The sequence below is a fragment of the Vicugna pacos genome, chromosome 10 (genome assembly GCF_048564905.1).
Source record: "Vicugna pacos chromosome 10, VicPac4, whole genome shotgun sequence".
Lineage (NCBI taxonomy): Eukaryota > Metazoa > Chordata > Mammalia > Artiodactyla > Camelidae > Vicugna > Vicugna pacos.
The window spans coordinates 33,200,856-33,224,858 of NC_132996.1; the positions used below are offsets into that span (position 1 = coordinate 33,200,856).

General features: G+C 33.4%; 1 protein-coding gene across 2 annotated transcripts in view; it reads right to left on the reverse strand.

Moving 5' to 3' along the window:
• The window catches only part of SBF2 (SET binding factor 2), a 393,567-nt gene that overhangs the window by 117,606 nt on the left and 251,958 nt on the right, over positions 1–24,003 (reverse strand). For both annotated transcript variants that reach the window (XM_031681212.2, XM_031681211.2), the window contains exon 16: positions 23,046–23,195. In XM_031681212.2, coding sequence (XP_031537072.2) covers positions 23,046–23,195 — 150 coding nt within the window. The remainder of the gene's footprint in view (positions 1–23,045; positions 23,196–24,003) is intronic.

Consider the following 24,003-nt stretch of genomic DNA (forward strand, 5'->3'; position numbering starts at 1 on the left):
GTTGGGATGACATGTGGTGATACACATAAAGCTAGAAAGAAACACATAGCTTTGATGTCATCTAAGACATTTTAACCTTACTTGGTAAGTGACTAAAGTGAAAATTTTATATACATCTGAATTTGCTTTCTCCTAAAACTCCACTTAAATTATAGTAGACATACTATTTTCTCAATGTAATCCCTATCAAAATTCCAAAGGTACTTTTCACAGAAATAGAATAAATAATACTAAAATTTCTATGGAAAGACAAAAGACCCCAAAGAGCCAAAGCAATCTTGAGAAAGAAGAACAAAGCTGGAGGTGTCATGCTCCCTGGTTTGCAGGACACCAGACCCAACTGAAGCTGGGTGTACCATACTGAAAATGAGTGAAATTAAGTAAATATATTACATACTGAATGTTAAGACACCTACCCCTGTTACTCTACTGGGCTCCTAGAACTCTGGCAGCCAGGTTTTTACATTCCAGGTGGAAGACAAGAAGATTATTTTCCGGGAAATCTGAACAACTCTCTTTCCACCACCCCCCCAAAATTAAAGATACTGATATTGAGGGTTCCCCTATAAACAGACAGTCAAATACTACCAGACATCCAAGCAAAGCTTCTAACATAAAGGACAAAGACCAAAAGAAAAAATTGTCCAAAAAAACTATGGAGAGATAGAAATCATGCAACTCTCAATATCCTCAGACAGATATGTGAAGTTATTACATTCATGAAACAAAATCAGAGTATCAAAAAAAAGAGAATATTCAAAGATTAAAAGTATCCTTGGGTATAAAAACATGATAGCTGAAATGTAAAATTTAATAGAAGGATTGGAAGATAATGTTGAGGTAATTTCCCAGAGGATAAAGCAAAAAGGCAGAGGCAGAAAATAAAAGAAAATAAAATTAGAAGACTGGTCTGAGAAGGTCAACATCAGAACAGTATAAATCCCAGAAGAACAAATTGAGAAAATAAAGGAAAGGAAATCAAAGAAAATAACTGAAGAAAACGGCCCAGAATTTAAGACAGGAACTTCCAGATTGAAAGGGCCTAACAAGTTTCCAGCACAAAACATACAATTAGCCCAATGACATCAGGGAACATTATTGTGAAATTTTAGAAGACTGGAGTCAAAGAGAAGATCCTACAAATTTCCATAGAGGAAAAACACAAGTTTCATAGGAATGGTAAAGGAATGCAAGCATGATTCAGTGAGGGGAATTTATCAACTTAATCCATTTTATCAACACATTAAGGGAGAGAAAACCATATAATTATAATAGGTGCTGAAAAGCCATAAAAATATTTATCAGTCAATACATATAATATAACTAAGTAAAACAGAAATAGAAGAAAGCTAGCAAGCTATAGTAAGGAATGTTCACTAAAGCCAAATAATAAGTATTACCCTAAATGACAAAACACTAACCACTTCAATCAGGAATGAGACAGGGATGACTTCTATGAGATTTTTATTTAACACTGTCTTGGAGGTTCTGGCAAACAGAATGAGACATGAAAATGAAATTCATAAATGGTGTAAACATTGTCAAAGAAATAAAACCATCTTTTGGGGGGACTAGTACTACTGGATGCCTAGAAAACCCAAGACACTGTAATAGAAAACTGAAATTAATAAGATAATTTGGTAAAATGGATAGATATGAAATAAATATACAAAATCAACAGCTTTAATTTATTTTAGTAAAAAGTTACTAGAAATGGAAATGGGAAAAGCAATCCACAATAGTAATATAAACTATCAAGTACTAGGGAATACTACATTTAACAAAGCAAAAAATTTATAAGACAAAAACTTTAAAAGCTTATTGAATGGCATAAAACAGAAATTGAAAAACTGGACATCACATGTAAATCAATGAAGTTAGAACACTTCCTTACACCATACAAAAAAATAAACTCAAAATACATCAAAGACTCAAACATAAGACAAGATACAATAAACTTCCTAGAAGAAAATATAGGCAAAACATTATCTCACATACATCTCAAAAATGTTCTCCTAGGGCAGTCTACCCAAGCAATAGAAATAAAAGCAAGAATAAACAAATGGGACCTAATTAAACCTACAAGCTTCTGCACAGCAAAGGAAACCATAAGTAAAACAGAACAACAACCTACAGAATGGAAGAAACTTTTGGCAAAAGATGAAACCGACAAAAGCTTGATCTCCAGAATACATAAGCAGCTCATACGACTTAATAAGAAAAACAAACAACCCAATCCAAAAAAGGGCAAAAGACCTAAACAAGCAATTCTCCAAGGAAGAAATACAAATGATCAATAGGCACGTGAAAAAATGCTCAGTATCACTACTTATCAGAGAAATGCAAATCAAAACTACAATGAGGTATCACCTCACACCAGTCATAATTGCCATCATTCAAAAGTCCACAAATGACAAATGCTGGAGAGGCTGTGGAGAAAGGGGAACCCTCCTACACTGCTGGTGGGAATGTAGTATGGTGCAGCCACTGTGGAAAACACTGTGGAGATTCCTCAAAAGACTAGGAATAGACTTACCATAGGACCCAGGAATCCCACTCTTGGGCATATATCCAGAAGGAACCCTACTTCAGGATGACACCTGCACCCCAATGTTCATAGCAGCACTATTTACAATAGCCAAAACATGGAAACAGCCTAAATGTCCATCAACAGGTGACTGGATAAAGAAGATGTGGTATATTCATACAATAGAATACTACTCAGCCATAAAAACCAACAACATAACGCCATTTGCAGCAACATGGATGTCCCTGGAGAATGTCATTCTAAGTGAAGTAAGCCAGAAACAGAAAGAAGAATACCATATGAGATTGCTCATATGTGGAATCTAAAAAACAAAAACAAACAAACAAACAAAGAAACAAACAAAAAAGTGTAAATACAGGACAGAAATAGACTCATAAACATAGAATACAGACTTGTGGTTGCCAGGGGGGCGGAGGGTGGGAAGGGATAGACTGGGATTTCAGAATTGTATAATAGATAAACAAGATTATACTGTATAGCACAGGAAAATATACACAAAATCTTATGGTAGCTCACAGAGAAAAAATGTGACCATGAGTGTGTATATGTCCATGTATGACTGAAAAATTGTGCTGAACACTGGAATTTGACACAACGTTGTAAAATGATTATAAATCAATTAAAAAAGTTAAAAAAAAAGTTGCGGTAGCTCACAGCAAAAAAAAATGTGACAATGAATATATGTATGTTCATGTATAACTGAAAAATTGTGGAATTTGAAACAACATTGTAAAATGACTATAACTCAATAAAAAATGTTAAAAAAATTAAAATGGACTAGTTGTGGGTTGGGAAGACTTAATACAATAAAATATTAATTCTCCCCAAATTAACATAAAAATTAAATGCAATTTCAATTGGTTTGCATTCTCAACTCTAACTTAATTTTGGGGGGAGATTGAGTATTATTATCTTACTATTTATATGAAAGAACCAATGGCCAGGAATTGCAAAAAAAGAAAAAAAAAGTATCACTGTAGGATAATTTGTCTTATCAGGTATCAGAACATAATAGAGTTCCTTAAATCAATACAGTACTGGTTTAAATATACATAAACATCCATGTTGGAACAACAAATCCAGAAATAAGTTACTATATATATGAGAATTCAATATATGACAAATGTGGTAATTCAATTCAGCAGGAAAGCTATGAATTATTTAATTAAAGTTGTGCTGACATTAACTGGTTATCCTTTTGGAAGAAAATAAAACTGGACACTTGTGATATACTACGTAATTATAAAAAGATTCCGTATGGAATAAGAATCTTGCAAAAACATTTAGATAATATGTATATCTTGGGAATGAAAAAAGGTTGTTAAATTAGAATGAAGATACAGAGCCTTTAAAAAAAGAAGAGCCAAAATTTGAGCAAAAAATTAAGTTTTTCTATGGCAAAAAATAAAGCCAACAGATAAATGAATGTGTTTGGGAAAAAATTATAAAGGACAATAGGTATATTAAACAAAGTCTTCTTATGCAATGGCTAGAAAAAGTCAACCCAAAAGAAAAATGGACAAGAGGTATGCATAAGCAAGTCACAAAAGAACAACTCCACAAATTCAAAAAGGTCAAACAAACATATAAACTTATGCTAAAATTCAGTAATAGGCAAAGAATTGCAAACCAAAGAAACAATGAGATTAGCTGATTAATTGGTTGACTAGTTGATTCATTCATTTCTGATTCACACATTCAACAAGTATTTACTGAAAATTTCCATGGGTCAGGCACTATTCTACTGGGGATTAGAAGTAAACCAAACAAAGTCCTTTATACATAATTTTTGCTATATCATTTTTGCCTATCTGTTAAATAGAAAACATTGAAAAGAGCAACTGAATCTATTGCTGGCCAGGATGGGACAAAGGAAATACTCCCAATAAATGTTGGCAGAAACATGAAATGTAACAGCCTTTTTGAAAATAATCTGGAAATACCTATTGAAACTAAATATATACATATATTATACTTTATGTTACACACACACACACACACTTCTATCAAGCAATTTTATCTCTAGGAATCTAACCCACAGAAATACAAAACTACTGGTAAACAAAGACAGATGCACAAGCTTGTTTACTGAAGCTTTGTTTAAGGTGGGAAAAAAACTGAACGGAGAGTGATTTCCCATCAATTGGGAGATACTTCCAAAAAATTGGGTTACAGTCACACCATGAAATATTATGCAGTAATTTAAAAGAATGTCTTACAGCCCTGGTTCTTAAACCATGGGATGAGTCACTCTTGGGTGCTATACTGAAATCACAGGAGTGACATGCTATAACTATAATGTTCAGGGGAAACACAGCATCTTTCAACATTTTTTGACATTGTATGAACAACTAGCTTGAGATAATTCATGGTTTCAACATTAGATTGTGTTACATTACTATCAACAACATTTATTTGTGACCCTGGGTATTCAGTGGTTGCTGTGATTTAAAACCAAGTACTATGCTACAAGCAAATGGAACAGGATACATAGGAAGTGCAAATCATGGTTTGAGCAGCAGTACGTAACAGAAGCACACATTCCATCAGTAAATGACCGCAGTTACTTAAAAATGAAAAAAAGTACTAATTTTTTCAATTTATGTGTATTTTTTCAACTGGTTATTCAGTTGCAAGGACATAAATACATATTAAGTTGGTCCTAACTGTTTAATAAGTAAAGCTGTTAGGTATTTCTTTCAGCTCAAGGGGCACCAAGAAAAAATTGCTGAGATACTAAGCATGATGAATTCAGGAGATTTGGGAACCTCTAACAGAATAAAATTAAAAAGTAGACAAAAGGGAATAATATAAATAGAGCAGAAATTAAACAGAAAACAAAAATACAAAGGCAAAGGGCTTGGAGAGTAATAAAACTGGCAAAGCCAATTGTAAAAAAGAAATTTTCTTCTTAAAAAAAGAAGGAAAAAAAATCAACAACAGACAAATTCCTAAGAAAAAATTACCAAACTCAAGAAAAATAAAAAGTTTCTGTAGTCTATAATTAGAAATTTAAAGTACTCCTACAAAGAAAACACTAAGTTCAGATGGCTTTACTAATGAGCTCTAACAAACTTTCAAGGGACATGCTATTTCAGTCTAGCAAGCACTATATCAGAGAGAGATACACAGGAATACTTGCCATGTCCTATTCTGAAACTAAGTATAATCTTGCTCCGATATGAGTCAAGGACAATATGAGGAATTATAGGCTAATCTCAATCACAGAAACAATCATGGGAAAAACGCCTAACATATCAAGTCCAACAATCCATAAAAACAACTGACAGCTGCAGAAAAGGCATTTCATAAAATTCAACACCTATTAATGATAAAAACCCTTAACAAACTAGGAATAGAAGAGGACTTTTTAACCTGATATAGGACATCTTTTAAAACCTTTTAGCAAATATAAAGCTCAATAACTAAACTTTAAAAGACAAGTGCTATCAACCTCTATTTAGTGTTACACTATAAATCTTTGCCAGTCAATAAGAAAAATAAGTAAAATGTATAAAAGTTTCAAAAATAAGGTGAAAAACATTACTATTCCTGGGTCATATGATTGCCAACATAAAGAACCAAAAAGAATATGCAGACAAATTATTAGAATTAAGGAAGTCTGCAATATTAATGAATAAATTTACCAGAAAAGAGCAATCAGAATATGTAATTTTGAAAGGTACCACTGACAATAGCAACAACGGTAAAAACAAAAAGAGTAACAAGGAATATAGCTAACAAAGGATGTATAAAATCTTCATGGATAAAATCATGAAATGTTTTTAAAAGACATTAAAGGCCTATATACATTAAGAAATATACCACGTTTATCCATAGGAAGACTTGCAAAAATGTCAGTTCTTCCTTAAATTAGTATATGAATTCAATGTAGTTTTAATCAAAGTCCCAATAGGGTTTCTCATGGAATCCAATAAAGTGATTTTAAAATTATATAGAAAAACAAGGGGCAAAGAATAGGCAAGATATTTCTTAGGAAGATATAGCATGGGGACTTGCCTCACAGATTAAAGTTTATTACAAGCTTTAATGAAGACTATGTGATGGTTTTGTGAAAACAGGCTAATAGATTAACAGAAAAGAAATCCTGAATAGACCCATATACTTATAGAAATGTAATGTATGAAGACGAGGCCATAGCAAATCACTGGAGAAAGGATATATTATTAAATAAATCATTCTGTGGGCAACTGTATATACACTTTGAAAAAAAAAACCCCACATCTCTACCTCAAACAATCCACAAAAAGTCAATTTCAGATAAAAGACTTAAATATGAAAGGTAAAATTATTAAATTTTTTAAGGGAATATGAGAATATTTTATGACTTCATTGTAGGGAAGGATATCTTGTACAAGACATAAAAAAGTTCAGACTATAAAGAAAATGATTAATGAAGCTAACCATATTAAAATTACAAACTTACATTCATCAAAAGGTGTCAGAAAGACAAGGTAAAGACAATCACAATCTAGGAAGAGATACAACATGAAAGACTGGTGTTCAGAACACACTAAGAATTCCTATAAATCAATGAGAAAAAGATAAACAATTCAAAAGAAAAAAGGGCAAAAGAAGCAAACAGGCATCTCCTTACACAGAAAACATGCAAAGCCAATCAACATGAAAAATGATTCCACTTTATTAGCTATCAAAGAAATGCAAATTATAACTACAATGATACACATTTATATGAATATGGTCTTTATATGATCACCAGATTGTCAGAAATTAAAAATTAAGAATTTTTTAATACCAAAAGTTGGCAAGGATGTGAAGTAACAGAAACCCTCATACATTGTTGCAAAAATGTGTATTTTAAAGATATTGCAAAGATATTTTAGAAAATAATTTGTCATAATCTATAAAGTTGAAGTTGCACATACTCTTGATTCAGCAATTCCATCCCTGTGTGTTTATTTAAGAGAAATTCTTACACAAGTGCATCACTGAATAAAATGGTCATTACAACACTGTTTTCAGTTACAACACTGTTTTCATTGCCAGGGCAATGAAACAGTCCAAATATCCTTCAACAGTAGAATGGATTCATACAGCAGTGAATAAATAAACCATAACTACAAGCATCATCATGGATGAGCATTATGACCAGTTGCTCAATAAATACTTTTTGTATCAATGAAAAAACAGGATGATTCCAATTACATGAAGGTCAAAACAGGCAAAACTAAACTGAATTACATTTTAAGAGTTCATATATGGGTAATACCATGAGGAAAAGCAAAGGAATCAATGACACCAATTCAGGAGAGTAGCTGTAAGGGGGAGGAAAAGGAGGAGCCGTTGAGTGGAGCTCCCAAGGACTTGAACATTAATGTTCTATTTCTTAAACTAGATGTTGAGTACATGTGTCTATGTTTCATTGTTACTCTTTAAACAATACGTATGTCAAAAATACTATATACTTCACAAACAGAATTTTGTTAGGTCACACAATGACTACCTGAAAACAAGGTCAAGTTGAGATGCAGAATGGATAACAATTCACAAAGTTTACATACTAGCTAAGTGTTTCACTAGCACATACTAGCACTGCATGTACAGCTCATATTTCTGCCTCAGCAAAAATACAATTTACTATGTATCATGGATTCTCTTCCAATAGTCAACATATAGAATGTAAAACCTGTGACTGTCAGCAGTCTGTTAAATCTCCATTAAAAGCCCCTGAGATATGTTTGGTAAACACTCAATGAAATCTGATATAACTAAGATAATCTATTTTAAATTCCATTTGCAAAAGCAATTATCTTATTGCCCAGAATATTTTAAAATTATAGTTGGTCTTTTCTGCACATTTACACAGATGTAACTGAGATAAGTAAAATACAACAAACTTGCAGAAAATGAAGTGTCACTTCAGAGTTTTCCTGACCTGTATCAGAAGTTGTCTCAGGATAAAAGCAACCTAAGGATGGAAATCTGGAGTTGGTTCTTTGATTTGATTAGATTCAAAAGCATAATAATTGGGGGGGGGGTGAACAGGTAAAAGGTTTTAAGGATAGTGAAAATACTCTGTATAATACCATAATGATGGATTCATCTCATTTTACATTTGTACACACCCAATGAATGTACAGCACCAAGAGTGAACCACAGTGTAAACTATGGACTCTGGTGAATATGATGTGTCAATTCAGGTTCATTGATTATAACAAATGTACCACACTGGTGAGAAATGCTGATATGGGGAGGTGATGCATGTATGGGCACAGGGGATGTATGGAAAATCTCTATACCATCCCCTCAATTTTACTGGGTTCGTAAAACTGTTCTTAAAAAATAAAGTATTAATAAAAGTAATTATTAAAAACAAAAAGCATTAATAAATCTTTTCCCAGTGGTTACTGGGAAAATGGTAGTCCCTGGCACTCAGTGGCAAAACAGTTATTTAAATTAATACCTATAGACAACCATAATCAAGTGCCTGTTACAGATAACCAAGTAATTGTTGCCATAAATATTTTAGTTCAAATAAGGGGAACAATGAGGCTAATCCATTGTATCAAAGTGCACTAGAGAATTTGGAGGGAGATCATAATAAGCTCTGGATGTTAATCACAAGGTTCAGGTAAGGGACCAGAAATTTTCTGTGACTACTCTAAAAGATAAATCAAGTAAGATCTTGTAGCTGCAGAGTTGAGAGAGATCTCTATCTCCTCCCTCTTCCTCCCCTCTTTCCTCCTCCCTCTCTCCTTCCCTCCCCCACTCCCTCCCTCATGCCATGCACCACACACCCCGCCCAAATGCTGGGTCATATGGTATGTATATTACTGTTGACTAAGTACCACCTGACTGCTCTTCAAAATGACTGTACCTCTGTATCTTTCCTCTCACCAGCAATATATGAGGATTCCTATATTGCCACATCCCTACCAACACTTCACATTATTCTACTTTCTAATTTTTGCCAGCCTGAGTAGGAGTATAAAGAGTTATTGTTTTAATTTGCATATATCCTTAGAGCTTCTAGAATTCTCTCAGAGTCTGTTCATCTGTTTTTTTTTTTCATTTTTCCATTGGCATTGCTGTTTTATTCTTGGTGACTTACAGAAATTCTTTGTACATTATATTATTTCCTTGTTGATTTTAGACATAGTAAAACAACCTATTGATTAACATCCATATATTAACTTCATCCATGTTGTCCTTCATTGATTAAAAAGTCAATAACTTAAGAAATACATCTGGCTTTTTCTTTGTATTATTGTTTTATTTATGTTTTTTGTATTATTTATGTTTTAAATTTTAAGAATTTCTTCCCTGACCCTAGGTCACAAGAATATTCATCTTTATTTCTTCTATTACCTTTAAAGTTTTACCCTTACCTTCAGATGTTTAATCTATCTGGAGAAAATCTTTATATATGTTGCTATCTAGGAATGTTTTATTTCTCTTCATATAGTGATCCACCTTTCCCAACAGCATCTACTACACAAGCTCTCCTTTTTCCACTGATTTGTGACACCTATTAAGTTCCCATAAACCCTTGAGTCTGTCTTTATGTGATCTATTCTATTTCATTGGTTTATTAGCCTGGTCATGTTCTAATACAACACTGGTTCTACTATTATGATTTGATATCTGGTAGGGAAAGTCCCCTTTCCTAAGTTCTTCATGTTTTTACATATAAGTTTTAGAAGAATAATACCAAGTTACTAAAAAATTGCAACTAGAATGATTTACAAATGGGGAAAGGACTCAGACATTTCTCCAAAGAAGATGCATAGATGGCCAGTAAGCACGTTAAAAATGCTCAACAATACCACCACCATTAGAGGGATGCAAATCAAAACCACAATGAGATGCTGCCTTACACCCACTGGCTACTATCAAAAGAAAAGAAAAGAAAATATCAAGTATTGGTGAGGATGTGGAGAAACTGGAAAGCTTGTGCACTAATGGTGGGAATGTAAAATGATACAGTAGTTCCTCAAAAAATTAAAAAGAGAACCACCATATGATCCACCAGTTCCAGTTCTAGGTAGATACTTAAAAGAATTCAAGTACGGACTTGATGAGATATTTGTATACTCACGTTCACTGCAACATTATTTGCAATAGCGAAAAGGCAGAAGCAACCTAAGATGCCTATTGACAAGTAAATGGATAAGCAAAATGTGTTATACACATACCATGGAATATGACTTAGTCTTAAAAAGGAAGGAAATTCTGATACATGCTACAACAAGGATGAACCTTGAGGACATGCTAAGTGAAACAACCCAGTCACAGGAAGACAAATACTGTATGATTTCTCTTATACGAAGTACTTAAGAGTAGTCAAATTCATATAGAGAGACAGCAGAATGATAGTTGCCATGGGCTAGGGAGGCAGAGAGAAGTGGGAGTTATTGTTTAATTGGCACAGAGTTTCAGTTTGGGAAGATGGAAAAAGTTCTGGAGATGGATAGTAGTGACGTTTTTGCATAACAATGGGAATGTACTTAATGCCACTAACCTGTATACTTTTAAAGGGTTAAAATGGCAAATTTAATACAATGTGTATTTTACCACAATAAAAAAATCCCACTAGAGTTCATTCATTCTTTGAGCACTTCAGTACTTTCTGGAATATAAAGCCTTTCTTATATTTTCCTTGCTCTAGTCCTGGCCCTAGTCATTTCTTCAAGGACTCTTTTCTTCCTTTTAATGGAGACTGGTATTTAGAAACCAAGATCTGGATACTAGCTGTGTTCACTGTTACTGGAGTGTCTCTGCTGCCTGGCCTTCTCAATAAACAGAGCTAGAAATATACACACACACACACACACACACACACACACTCCCACCACAACCCCTCAATACATAGACATACACACACATTTCCACATTTTCCATATTTGTACTTTCCTCTTCATCAGTGAAAAACCTGACTAAAATTATCCTCAATACATTTATTTGCTCAGTCTTCTGTTTGTAAACAGCACTCTGATTCCACTGGGCCATCAATACCAATTCACCTAGACTGTATTTCCAAGTATGGGACTCAGCACCTGCCTGAGCCTGCCCAACGGTGCTTGGACATAGGACAAAGGAAGGAAGGGGACAGAAAGGGAGAATTTAAAACAACTTTTTACTTGTTAGTTGATTTTTGCTGGGAAAAAGAAATGTTACTGATTTTTGTACATTGGTCTTACACTCAATAGTCTAACTGAATCATCTTATTAGTTAAAATAATTTGTCATTGTGGCACTTTTTCTAGGCAGAGAATCATAACACCTGAAAAAAATGAAAGTTTTCTCTTTCTCTTCTTATCTTTAGCTCTCATTTTCCCCTTATATTTTTAATTGAGAAATAACTGACATATAACATCATATTAGTTTTAGGTGTGTAACAGAATGATCTGACACATTGTTAACAGCAGCAATAATAGCAAGCATCTTTATCCTGCTACAATCTTAAAAGGAACACATACAATTTCTTCATTAACTATAATGTTCACTGTAGGTCTTTGATATGTAGGTTTTACCATATTTGGAAGCTTTTCTCTAATAACAGTTTGCTAAGAACTTTTACACAAAAGACATACTGAAGTTTATTAAATGCCTTCTCTGCATTGATTAAGATAATCATAATTTTTGTCCTTTAATGTACTAATGTGGTGAATTACACTAAAAGAATCCAAGGATCAATTCCACTATATCATTGATGGTATGGGTTTTTTTTTTTTTAAATGTACTACTAGAATCAATTAACCAATATTTTATTTAGGAGTTCTGCACTTACACTGATACGAAAAATGGGCCTTACTTTTTTTTCTTTCTCTCTATTGTATTTAATTTGGCTTTAGAATCAGACTTACACTAGCCTCAAAAATATTAAAAATATAATGCTGATTGAAAAAAGAAACAATGAATAATGTAACACACAGTTTACATATATTAAAAATATATATGCGCTAAATAATACTTTTTTTAAGAACATCTGCATTGAAAATAATATATTAAACACATCAAAATGATTGAGGGAGATTGGGAGCATAATGGTGATAAAAATAAATGACTATAAAACACAAGAAAGGGACTTTGCATGGACCAAAGATGTCAATGTGTTATGAACTGGAGAGGGCCAGGATTGCTCCTACTAAGTAAGGGTGAAAAAGTGCCCTAAGATAATAGTATTCAGAGATAAGAGGAAACTTGAGGGTATCTAGTTCAACTCCTCTGACAATGTAGGAATCCTTTTTCAGCTCTCCTGAAAATGACTAAAGCATATTTGATAGAATACTCTATGCAACAGGAATTTCATATCTATAGAGCTATCCTTCCTGCTGTTGAAAAGTTTTAAATGTTAGCTCTAATCTATCCCTTCCCATATTTACCAAATCAGAATCTCTGATGATGGGGTCCAGAAATGCACATTTAAAAATTTTAAGAGAAGTTTAAAACATGGTAACAGGACACTGATTTTTCAGCTCTAGCTACATGTCAAGTTTACCTGTGGAACTTAAAAAAGAAAAAACAACAGATGCTTCATCCCTGGTGATTCTAATGCAACAGACATGAACACTTGTGCTTTAAACACATCAATGACAGTACTATCTATTGGGACAGTGACTATGTAGAAATGAAGCTCTAACCAGATAAGGTAAGCAGCTGCTTACATTACATTCACATATTCACTTATTTATCCATTCAGTTTTTATTAAGAGGCTATTTCATGCTAGACATAATGGGAAATACAGGTAAGTCAACAGGCAATTTAATTATATGTCATAAGCACTACTGCAGGGTCACAGTGGATAGGATGAGAGGAGTGCAGGACACAGTGGAAACACAAAGAAGTGGCTACCAATCCACAACTAATGGGCCAAAGAAAACTTCGAGGAGAAAGTGACATCTAAACTGAGAGTAAAGGATGACTAGGAGTTAGGTGGAAATGGACAATCGAGGGAGTAGGGAGTAGACAGAAATAGTGTTCCAAACTAAGGCAATAGATGTACAAAGACCAGAGGTTGACATCAGTGAAAAATGAAGCTATAGAGGTAGGAAGGAGCCAAGATATGATTAGAATTTACTCTGAGGGCAAAGGGGAAGGATTTTAAGTTGGAAAGTGACAAGATTGTAGAAATACCACTTTAGTAAAGCAAAGAAACAGGTATACTGAGGGGATGAGTCAGGAAGGATGTGGGGAGACCAGTTAAGAAGTTGATGAAGATAAATCTCAGCAATGTTCTCCTAGGGCAGTCTACCCAGGCAACAGAAATAAAAGCAAAAATAAACAAATGGGACCTAATTAAATTTATAAGATTCTGCACAGCAAAGAAAATAATAAGCAAAACAAAAAGACAACCTATGGAACAGGAGAAAATATTTGCAAAAGATGAGACTGCCAGGGCTTAATTTCCAGGATACATAAACAGCTTACCAAGAAAAAAAAAAACCCAATCCAAAAATGGGCAGAAGACCTAAACAAGCAATTCTCCAATGAAGACATACAAATAGCCAATAGGCACATGAAAAAATGCTCAGTATCACTAATTATCAGAGAAATGCAAATCAAAACTACAATGAAGTATCACCTCACACCAGTCAGAATGGCCATCATTCAAAAGTCCACAAATGACAAATGCTGGAGAGGCTGTGGAGAAAAAGGGAACCCTCCTACACTGTAGGTGGGAATATAGTTTGATGCAGCCGTTATGGAAAACAGTATGGAGATTCCTCAAAAGATTAAAAATAGACTTACCATATGATCCAGCAATCCCACTCCTGGGCATATATCCAGAGGAAACCTTAATTCAAAAAGATACATGCACTCCAATGTTCATAGCAGCACTATTTACAGTAGCCAGGACACCGAAACAACCTAAATGTCCATCGACAAATGACTGGATAAAGCTGTGGTAAATTTATATGATGGAATACTACTCAGCCATAAAAATAAAATAATGCCATTTGCAGCAACCTGGATGTCCCTGGAGAATATCATTCTAAGTGAAGTAAGCCAGAAAGAAAAAGAAAAATACCATATGATACCACTTTTATGTGGAATCTTAAAAAAAAAAAAGGCAAATGAACTTATTTACAAAACGGAAGCAGACTTGCAGACACAGAAAACAAACTTATGGTTACTGGGGGGGGGACATAAACTGGGAGTTTGAGATTTGCAGATACTAACTACTATATATAAAACAGATAAGTTTATGCTGTATAGCACAAGGAACTATACTCAGTATCTTGTAACGTATGGTGAAAAATATGAGAATGAATATATGTATGTTCCTATATGACTGAAGCATTTTGCTGCACACCAGAAATTGACACAACATTGTAAACTGACTATACTTCAATAAAAATATATTTAAAAAAGACATTGGTACAGTAACAGAGATAAGAAATGTTGGTGACTTAAATCAGGATATTGGAATTTAAGGATAGAGAAAAGAATCTGGGAATTGAGAGACATTTAGGAAGCAGAATCTATAGGACTCAGTGGTTGATCAGACATGAGGATAAGGCTAAGAAAAAGACACTGATCTCAAGTTTTGGGCTCATTTGGTGCCATTTGTTGAACTAGGAAACTCAGGAGGAAGAGGTTGTGGATGGTGGCTGGAAATGGGGATAAAGGTGATTATTTCAGTTTGAAACATAACATCTAAATGACTTTGGGATATTTAAGTAAAGATGGACAGTAACCAGCAAGATATTCAGTTCTGGAGGTAGGTTTGTAAGTCTTAAGTAAAAGACAATAATGTGGATGAGAAAGATTGCCCAGGGAGAGTCTTAGACTGGGAGAAGATCTAAAGATGCAAATAAACATCACCATTTGCAGGATAGGGGAAAGGAAGTCCTATCAAAATTACTGAAAAAGAGATTCAAAACAAGTAGAAAATCAGCAGAAATGGTATTATCAAAGATAAGGGAAGAGGATTTTGCACAGAAGTGTCAGTGGTCATCATCAAATCTACCATATGCCAAATAAGAACTGAAGAGTTTCCATTAGATTTATCAATGAATTCTCATTGGCTGAGTGGTGGCAGCCAACGATTTGGCCTAAAACTTACAGCTGTTAGAATAGCTAATTTCTTAATGAATTTTCTCCTGAAAGTCAAAGTTGTTAACAACCAAGTTGGTTCCTTAAGAAGTAATTTGGAGAAGAAGACTCATTTCAATAATTACTACTTCCATGAAATTATGTAACCATTCATGTATACAAATAATATCTGGATACTTTCTATGTATTATACTGGTATTATATTGGATGTTGGGTATACAATGATGAACAATAAAAACAAGGTCTGTTTTCATTTACTTAAGGTTGGAGTTTTTCAACAGCAATTGTTATTAAAAAAAAAAAAATCCCCAAGTCTCTAGAATCTAAGTTCCCAATTTAAACTTAAATTTAACCTACTGCCACAGTTTTTGAAGAACACAGTGTCAGTGAGTTAAAGGCACAAAGTTTAAAAAAAAAGTGGATTTAGAAGTAACATCTAATTTATGAACTGTGTAATCTGAGAAAATTAATTTCTTTGAGCCTACTTCCAGAGGGTAATAGAGATAGTGGGCGACTCAGTTTCAGAATCAAAAGAAAGCTGGGGTTTGTTAGAGGCAGTAAGAGGGAGACAGGAACCCAATAAGGAAAAGGACAAGATAATTATGGATGCTGACTAGAGGAGTGGAGAATGAAAGCAGAGTTGAGGAACAATAGTGGGGAGTAAGAACTGACTCTTTTAACTGATCCCTTCTGCTTAGGCCATCCCCCACAAGCGTTAAACCAAACGACGACGAAAGGAAAAAAAACGTGTACAGGATGAAGCTTGTTGATAGAGAGCTTCATGACAGCATGGTCTGCTTGAGCTGTTCTGTTAAGAAACTCCGATTTCAGTATTTTTAGTAAAATCGTTTTCTCTTTGGCTAGTTACATCTGTCAGAGAGCTGTCTTCCAATGCCTTGCCTTGAGGGAAGGCTGCCAGAGTTCTAGGGCTGAAGGGGGAAAGTCATCAGCTGGTATTCTCAATATCTGGCACTCATTTAACTCTCCTGTTTGCAGCAAAACAATTTCCCTCAGCCAGACCTAGTGTCTCCCTGACCAGCTCACATTCTGTATGTCAGTCTGTCTTTCTCTCTCTCAAAAATAAATACACAAACAAACAAACCTCTAATCTTCTGCCATGGTAAGGGAGAGGCAGCTGGCTGTTTACATGGTATTGCAAAAGATCTGGGAGAGCACTCAAACTCTCCGGGACACTTTCAACCAATCCTCTTTTTAATGTTTTAGCTTCATCTTAATCTCCTGCTTTCATAGATAACTTGATGTCTCTAATTTCTGAGCCTTTGCAGTTCTGCAGTTTGGACTGATTCTTATTTTGTGAAGTGTCTGTTCAAACTGTCCATTTTCAAAAATCGGTTTCGCTTCTTCTTACTAAGCTTTAGGAATTCTTTATATAAACATGACACCAGTTCTTTGTTACATATATTTTGGAAATATTTTTTCTTACTGTTGACTATTCATTTCCTTAATGATGTCTTCTGATGAGCATATATTTTAATTTTGATGAAGTAAAATAATCATTTTTTCTTTTTTGGTTATCACTTTTTGTGACATAAGAAACTGTTACCATTCCCAAGTCATGAAACTATTCCATGTTTCCCCTTGAAAGCTTTATGGTTTGTATTTTATGTTTATGTCTTTGCTCTACCTCAGATTAACCCTGTGTTTGGTGTGAGGTAGAGGCCGAGGTTCACTTTCCTCCACATAGATACTCAGTTATTTCAGCACTAATTGTGGAAAAACACTTTCCTCTCCTTTTTGGATTGCTCTGGTGCCTTTGTCAAAAATCCCATAAACATGGGTCTATTTCTGGGAGCTCTCTTCCACTGATTTATTTGATACTATGTCAGTACCACTCTGTCTTGGTTATTATGGGTTGATAGTAAGTCTTGAAATCAGGTAGTATATGTAGTCCAATTTTGTTCTTTTTCAAGATCGCTTTGGCCATTTTAGTCCTCTGCATTTCCCCATAAATTTTAGAAACATCCTGTCAATTTCCATTAAAAAGTCTGCTGCAATTTTTATTTGGATTGCAGTCAACCTACAGATTGATTCGTGGAGAAGTGACATCTTAATGATATTGGGTCTTCCACATTCTTTGAGTTTTTACTTTACTGACTATATAATCTAAACTTACCTGGTCATTTCTGTTAGTCTCTTGTTATTTGCTTACTTTGTATTCAATCACTTATTTATTTAAATATTTTAATTATTACATATTCAAAATGGATAATTCCAATATACAGAGACTTTGGGGATCTCAATCTATTATTGGTTGTTTCTGTTGACACTATTTCATACTGGCTCATTTCCTTCGTATTTGGTCATGGTAAAATTGTGAGTTCGTATATTAACTGAATTTTAACTGTGGAAATCCTGACTGCCTAAATTGGGGCTGCATTATTCCAGAAAGGATTTATAATTGTTTCTTCTAGAGGCAAGGGTGAGGGGCATGCCACTGAATAGGTATTATTTTATTCCTCTTCTACTGTCTTACCCTGATGTAAAACTCAGGTTCAACTAGCTCTCCTTACAGAAGCCAAGGCTCAACTGTGCTCACAAATCTGGTTTCCCCAACTGCTAACTGCTCAGAATTTGGGTTTCCCTATTTGTTCTTTTCTTTAGAGTAGAGATTTGCTCTTTTTCTTGGGAAAAACAATATATCAAAATCATGTGTTTTTTTTTTTCAAATTTCTAAGATCTACTTCTATGTTAGTGAGAGGGTCCCTCACAGCAAGCAGTTTATTATAATGCTGGAAATGGAGGACTTCACTGGGTTTTTAAATTATAATTTACTGTGAAAAGATCCTACCTAAGATCTTGACACATAAAAATCATATATCTGCTAAAATGTAGAGTTAAGGCCATATTTTTGAAGAGATTTACAGTAATCTCAGTTATAAAAAATACTAAAATATGATCAGTTATTTGAGATGAGAAGATATATAGGAATAATCTATAATCCCTATAAGCCAGTCCTTTAAAAAATTATCTTGGCACTAAAAGAACCTGATAAACAAAAGAACTCCTTGGCAGTACTCATGTTCCATTTAATTTTCTCTTGAGGACAGGAAAGACAGAATAACTTCAAGATCACGAAAAGCAGAAATTACTAAAGTTTTTGAATCACTACCTAAAAATTAGTTCATTTAGTGTTTCTATCTTAAAACACCAACACAGATGTTTGGCTTCTCTGTCTTGAAACTAGGCTTTTGTAAAAAATGTTCAGAATGTCATGTTAAATCCCCACAAGTAACACTGTTGCAACAAGAATATAAATATTAATAAACCCCAAGTTGGTAATAAATAACCCATTAAAATAAGAGTATCACATGTGAACCTATTTATAACTGGAAAGAGACTCTACACAATGTTCAACAACAGTGTATGCTGGAATGAAGACAGGATCTATTTTTATGTAATTATGAAATACTAAATTATAAAATATTAAGTGCTCATCAGTGCAGGTATATTTGAAAGCAGAAAAAAAATCCATACTTTCCCTCCCTGGAATACGATTATTTAGATGAAAAAAATATTTGTAGTCAATGGGTACCTGGCTATTCTGTAAGTAATTACTAATTAGTATATGCTAAAATTAAGTTTAAAGAAAGAGTTATAACTTAGTTCTTCAATTAACAACAGCACATAAAGCACTAACTGAAAAAAGCTTCCTAAAACAGTTTCTGTAGTTTTATCATCAGTTATAGGGGATCAGGAAATTAGCTAACTTTAAGGCTTCTGGTAACCTTGATCTGTTAATCAAATTCCTTTGTTCTCTATAATGACAGTTACCAAAGTAACTGTAACAAAGTAACAAAAGATGTGACCTTTTTTAGGGCAAATTAATTATGTTTTATTCTTCTCATAAAAGTTGATAATTTCCTTCCTACAAAAATAAGAATCTTTTTAAAATTATAAAATATGCTTGTTATATGTTTTATATAATTTAATTATGCATGTGTGTGTTTCAAGCAGTGAAAAGTTTAAATAGAAGTCAAAACTCTTCTAATTTAAATGCCAGAGACAACCATTATTAAGGACTTAGCATAAATATCCTTCCAGATTTTTACTATGATATACATACAACATACCTGTAATTTTAGGTTAAAAATAGAATTATATTATATCCACTTTACATAACCTCCTTTTTGCCCACCTGGCAATACATAAAAAGTTTTTAATATGAATACATATTACAGATCTGTTTTTCTATTTAGCTGAACAGTATTCCAAAGAAGAGTTGTATCATAATTGGATTAGTCAATATCCAAATGGTAACATTTAGGTTGCTTTCAATTTTTGCTACAATAAACTAGTCTCCTATACTCTAAATTAAGAATGTATTTCCAGTAAGGTGAATCATCTCCTATCTTGCCAATTTGCTCAAACTACAAAGTGCTTGTTACAAGATTACATTTTTATGTTAGATTTTAAGTTAGAATTCCTGAGAAAGAAATCCTTTGAAATAGGTTTGAAAAGATAAATATGTCCTGCAAAAAACTCTTAACAGCAGTACCCTAAGACATTAATGTGTATAAATTATAGATTATAACTAACAATGATACAATTAACACCCATGTACCTAGTTTAAGAAACAGAGTATTACCATTACCTTTGAAGATCTCTATATTCAATGCCCTTCCTCTCTGTTTCCCAGAGGTAATTTTCCTCAATATTTTCTTTATTTCCTTGAGTTTCTTTTTTCCCAGATTTATTGAGGTATAATTGACATATAAAACTGTAGTGTATAATATGATAATTTAATATATGTATATATTGCCTTTCTTTTCTTTATATTTTTACCACTTTATATGTTCTATCCCTAAATTAACTATCTCTAAATAATAACATTGTATGCTTTGAATTTTATATAAATAAAATACCTTTTATTGTAATTGAAATACCTTTTTATTTTTATACAAAATTACCATCTTTAAGATTCACCCATATTGTTCCTTGTAGCTGCGATTGATTTTATTACCTCTGCTAAGTAATATTCTAACATAAGAAGATACCACAATTTATGTATTCATTCTACTGCTAGTTAGCATGTGAGCTGTTTCCAGTTTTCTGCTATTTCAAACAATGTTCCTATGAATATTTTTGTGTGTATCTCTTGGTGGGCAAGAACTTCTTTAAGAGTAGAATCACTGGATCATAGAATATGTTCCTATTCAGTTTTATAGGAAAATCTTATTTCTTATGATCTTATACGTTCTCAAATTTTCTAACTCTGAAACATTTTTAGTATATGGTGTGAGGTATCTGCACATTTTTTTATGTACATGGTTCATTATATGTACATGGTCACCCAACTGTCCCAGTACTATTTACTGAATTTTTCATCTCTTTTATCACTGACCTGAAATACCAACTTTGTCCTAAATCACATTTCCATGTATGTGTACATCTGTTTATGAACTCTATATTCTGTTCTACTGGCCAATTTGTTTATGACTGCATCAATACTACATTGTCTTAATTAATGCAATCTTGAATTAAAAAAAATTAAGTGTTACTGAGGTATAACTGACAAATAAAATGGTAAGATATTTAAAGAGTACACTGAGGTGATTTGAAATATCTATACATCGTGAAAGGATTCCCACAATTGAGTTAACTGATACCTTACCTTACATATTTATCTTTTTGCCTTTTTTTGATTCAAACATTTTTCAACTCTCTTAGCAATTTCGATTATACAGTATAGTGTTATCAACTGTAGTTACCATGTTGTACATTTAGATCTTCAGGTCTTACTCATCTTACAGCTAAAAGTTTGTATCTCTTACTAATCTCTCCCTATTTCCTCCACCTCTCAGCCCTTGGCAACAATTTTTCTACTATGTTTCTAAGAATTTGACTTCTTTTTTTTTTTAAGGTTCCACATATAATTCCATACAGTATTTCTCTTTCTCTGTCTGGCTTATTTCACTTTCCACAAGGTTCATCCACATTGTTGCAAATGATAGAATTTCCTTCTTTCTCATGGCTGAACAATATTCCACTGTTTGTGTGTATACACAAACACACACACACACACACACACACACACACACACACACACACACCCCCATCGTCTTTATCCATTCATCCATTGATGGACACTGAGGTTGTTTCCATGTCTTGGCTATTGTGACAAATGCTGCAATGAACATGTTGTGCAGATACTTCTTCAATATCCTATTTTCATTTCCTATGGATATACCCAGAATTGGAACTCTGGATCATATGGTAGTTCTACTTTTAATTTTTTGAGAAACATTCACACTATTTTTTATAGTGGCTACACCAATTTACATTCCCACAGACAGTGCACAAGGGTTCCCTTTTTGCCATATTCTTGCCAATACTTGTTATCTCTTGTCTCTTTGATAAGTCATTCTAACAGATGTGAGGTGATATTACACTGTGATTTTGATTTGCATTTCTCTGGTGATTAGTAACGGTCAGCACATTTTCATTTACCTCTTGGCAATTTTTATGTCCTCCTTGGAATTAATGTTTGATATATGACAAGGCCAATTCCCATGCTTTGCATTTTTAGGAGTGTGTTGGTAATTCTTAGGCTTTGGAACTTCCAGTTGGGATTCAGATGGGAACTGCAATAACTCTACAGATTATTTTGGGGAGAACCGGTATCTTTATAATATTGAGTCTTCTAATCCACAAACATGGTATATCTTTCCATTTATTTAGGCCTTCTTCATCCACAAATTTTATTATTAATTATATCCTGTAACTCTCACTTTCCAATCTACCAAAATTTACCATGAATTTTATTTCATTTCCCTGGAGCCCCACATATAGTCTTTGAAATCTTAATATTTAATCACATTTTTCTCTTTGTGTAAAGTTTAAGAAAAGTTTGTTATCACCTGCAAACAACATGATGCCAATGTCACAGAAATAGCATGGGGAAATCAGATAATTTGCTTTTCCTAAATTGTGCCCTTATTATTTTCTGGGAAGCTTATTTTTGTAAGATCATAAAAATATTTTGAGGCCAACTATAAATTTTTTTTGTGCTTTACCCACACAAAGTACTAAGTAAACACTTAACTGAGTAATTCATTTATCATTTGGATTAGCCACCATTCATTCACTGCCTTCTGCCTTAACAGTATAACTGAAAACTGGCTGAAAAGGGCCTGACATGAATACAGACATTAAGTAATATATAACTGAATGTTTTAAAGACAACTTTTCATTTTCAGAAAGTTTGCTTATAGTACAAGTAAAATAGCCTAGTATTTTTCAAGAGAAAATAAAGAAAAAATTGAAAACTCTTATTATTTATACTAATATATAACTGTTTCTGACAGAAATGGTATGGATTTTGGCCCTTCCTATTAGCTGTGGAAGGTTCAAGAACTTATCAGTAATTACTGAATCTCCTGGAAAAATAAAAAAAATTCTCAAATAATAAGGATAATCTGAAACAACTGAAAGTTACCTGCAGAGTACAGTTCATCATCCTTATTATGTAGTCAAACTGTTGATGGTCTAATATTGCCCGGTTTTGCTGAACATGTAAACCCAGTTCATCAGTGAGACACTGTCTTGCTGCCTTTCCTTTAAGGGCTCTCAATGCAGCAGGAAGCGTCTGTGGACAAGAGAGGTAGAAGTGAACAAAAGACACCACTGGGAAAAAAGTAACTTTTAATCACTGAAAATTCACGTGTATCCTGTAAACTATTTAACAGAGTTATTAGTAGAATTAAACTCCTAAAAAAGAGTTGATTTGCTATTAAGAACAACTATAAATAGATGATTTACAGCGATTTTTATTTGTAAGGAAGCATGAAAAATAAGTAGGGCTTAGTTTATGTGATATATTTTAAAAACATTAAACTTCATTTAAAAAACCTCATCAAAACTTTGTCACCAAAGTAACTGTTGCTTCAGATTATAAGTCAAAATCACAGACACTTAAGACATGTTCTTTCAGTAAATGGCCACATCTCCATAGCAAGAACAGAAAGAAAATTAAAATGACAAGACTACTGGGTGATTTTATGTTTGAAACTGATCAGCAACTTAACACTACTCAGTTTTAATTTATGACTGGAAAATTCTGCAATCTCTTGTAATTTCAACAGCATAAGAAAGCAGTAAAAAAAAAAAACTCAGAGCAACAAATAGTAAACTCTGGGTTTATGTATTAAAACTCTTTTAACTTCACTGCCCACAAGAATGCCTCTTACAGTTCACCTTGAGAGCCTAATTAATTTACTTTACATAAAATAAATAATAGGCTTATTTAACTTTGAAAACCTAAAGTCAACACAAAGGAGCAAATAAGAAGGAAGGGAAGAAGCCTGAGAGTAGAAGGACCTAATACTTTTTTAACAACAGGTGTAATAAACAAGGTGTGAAAGCTGAAAGCAACAGAAGCAAAAGAAAGTCTGTAA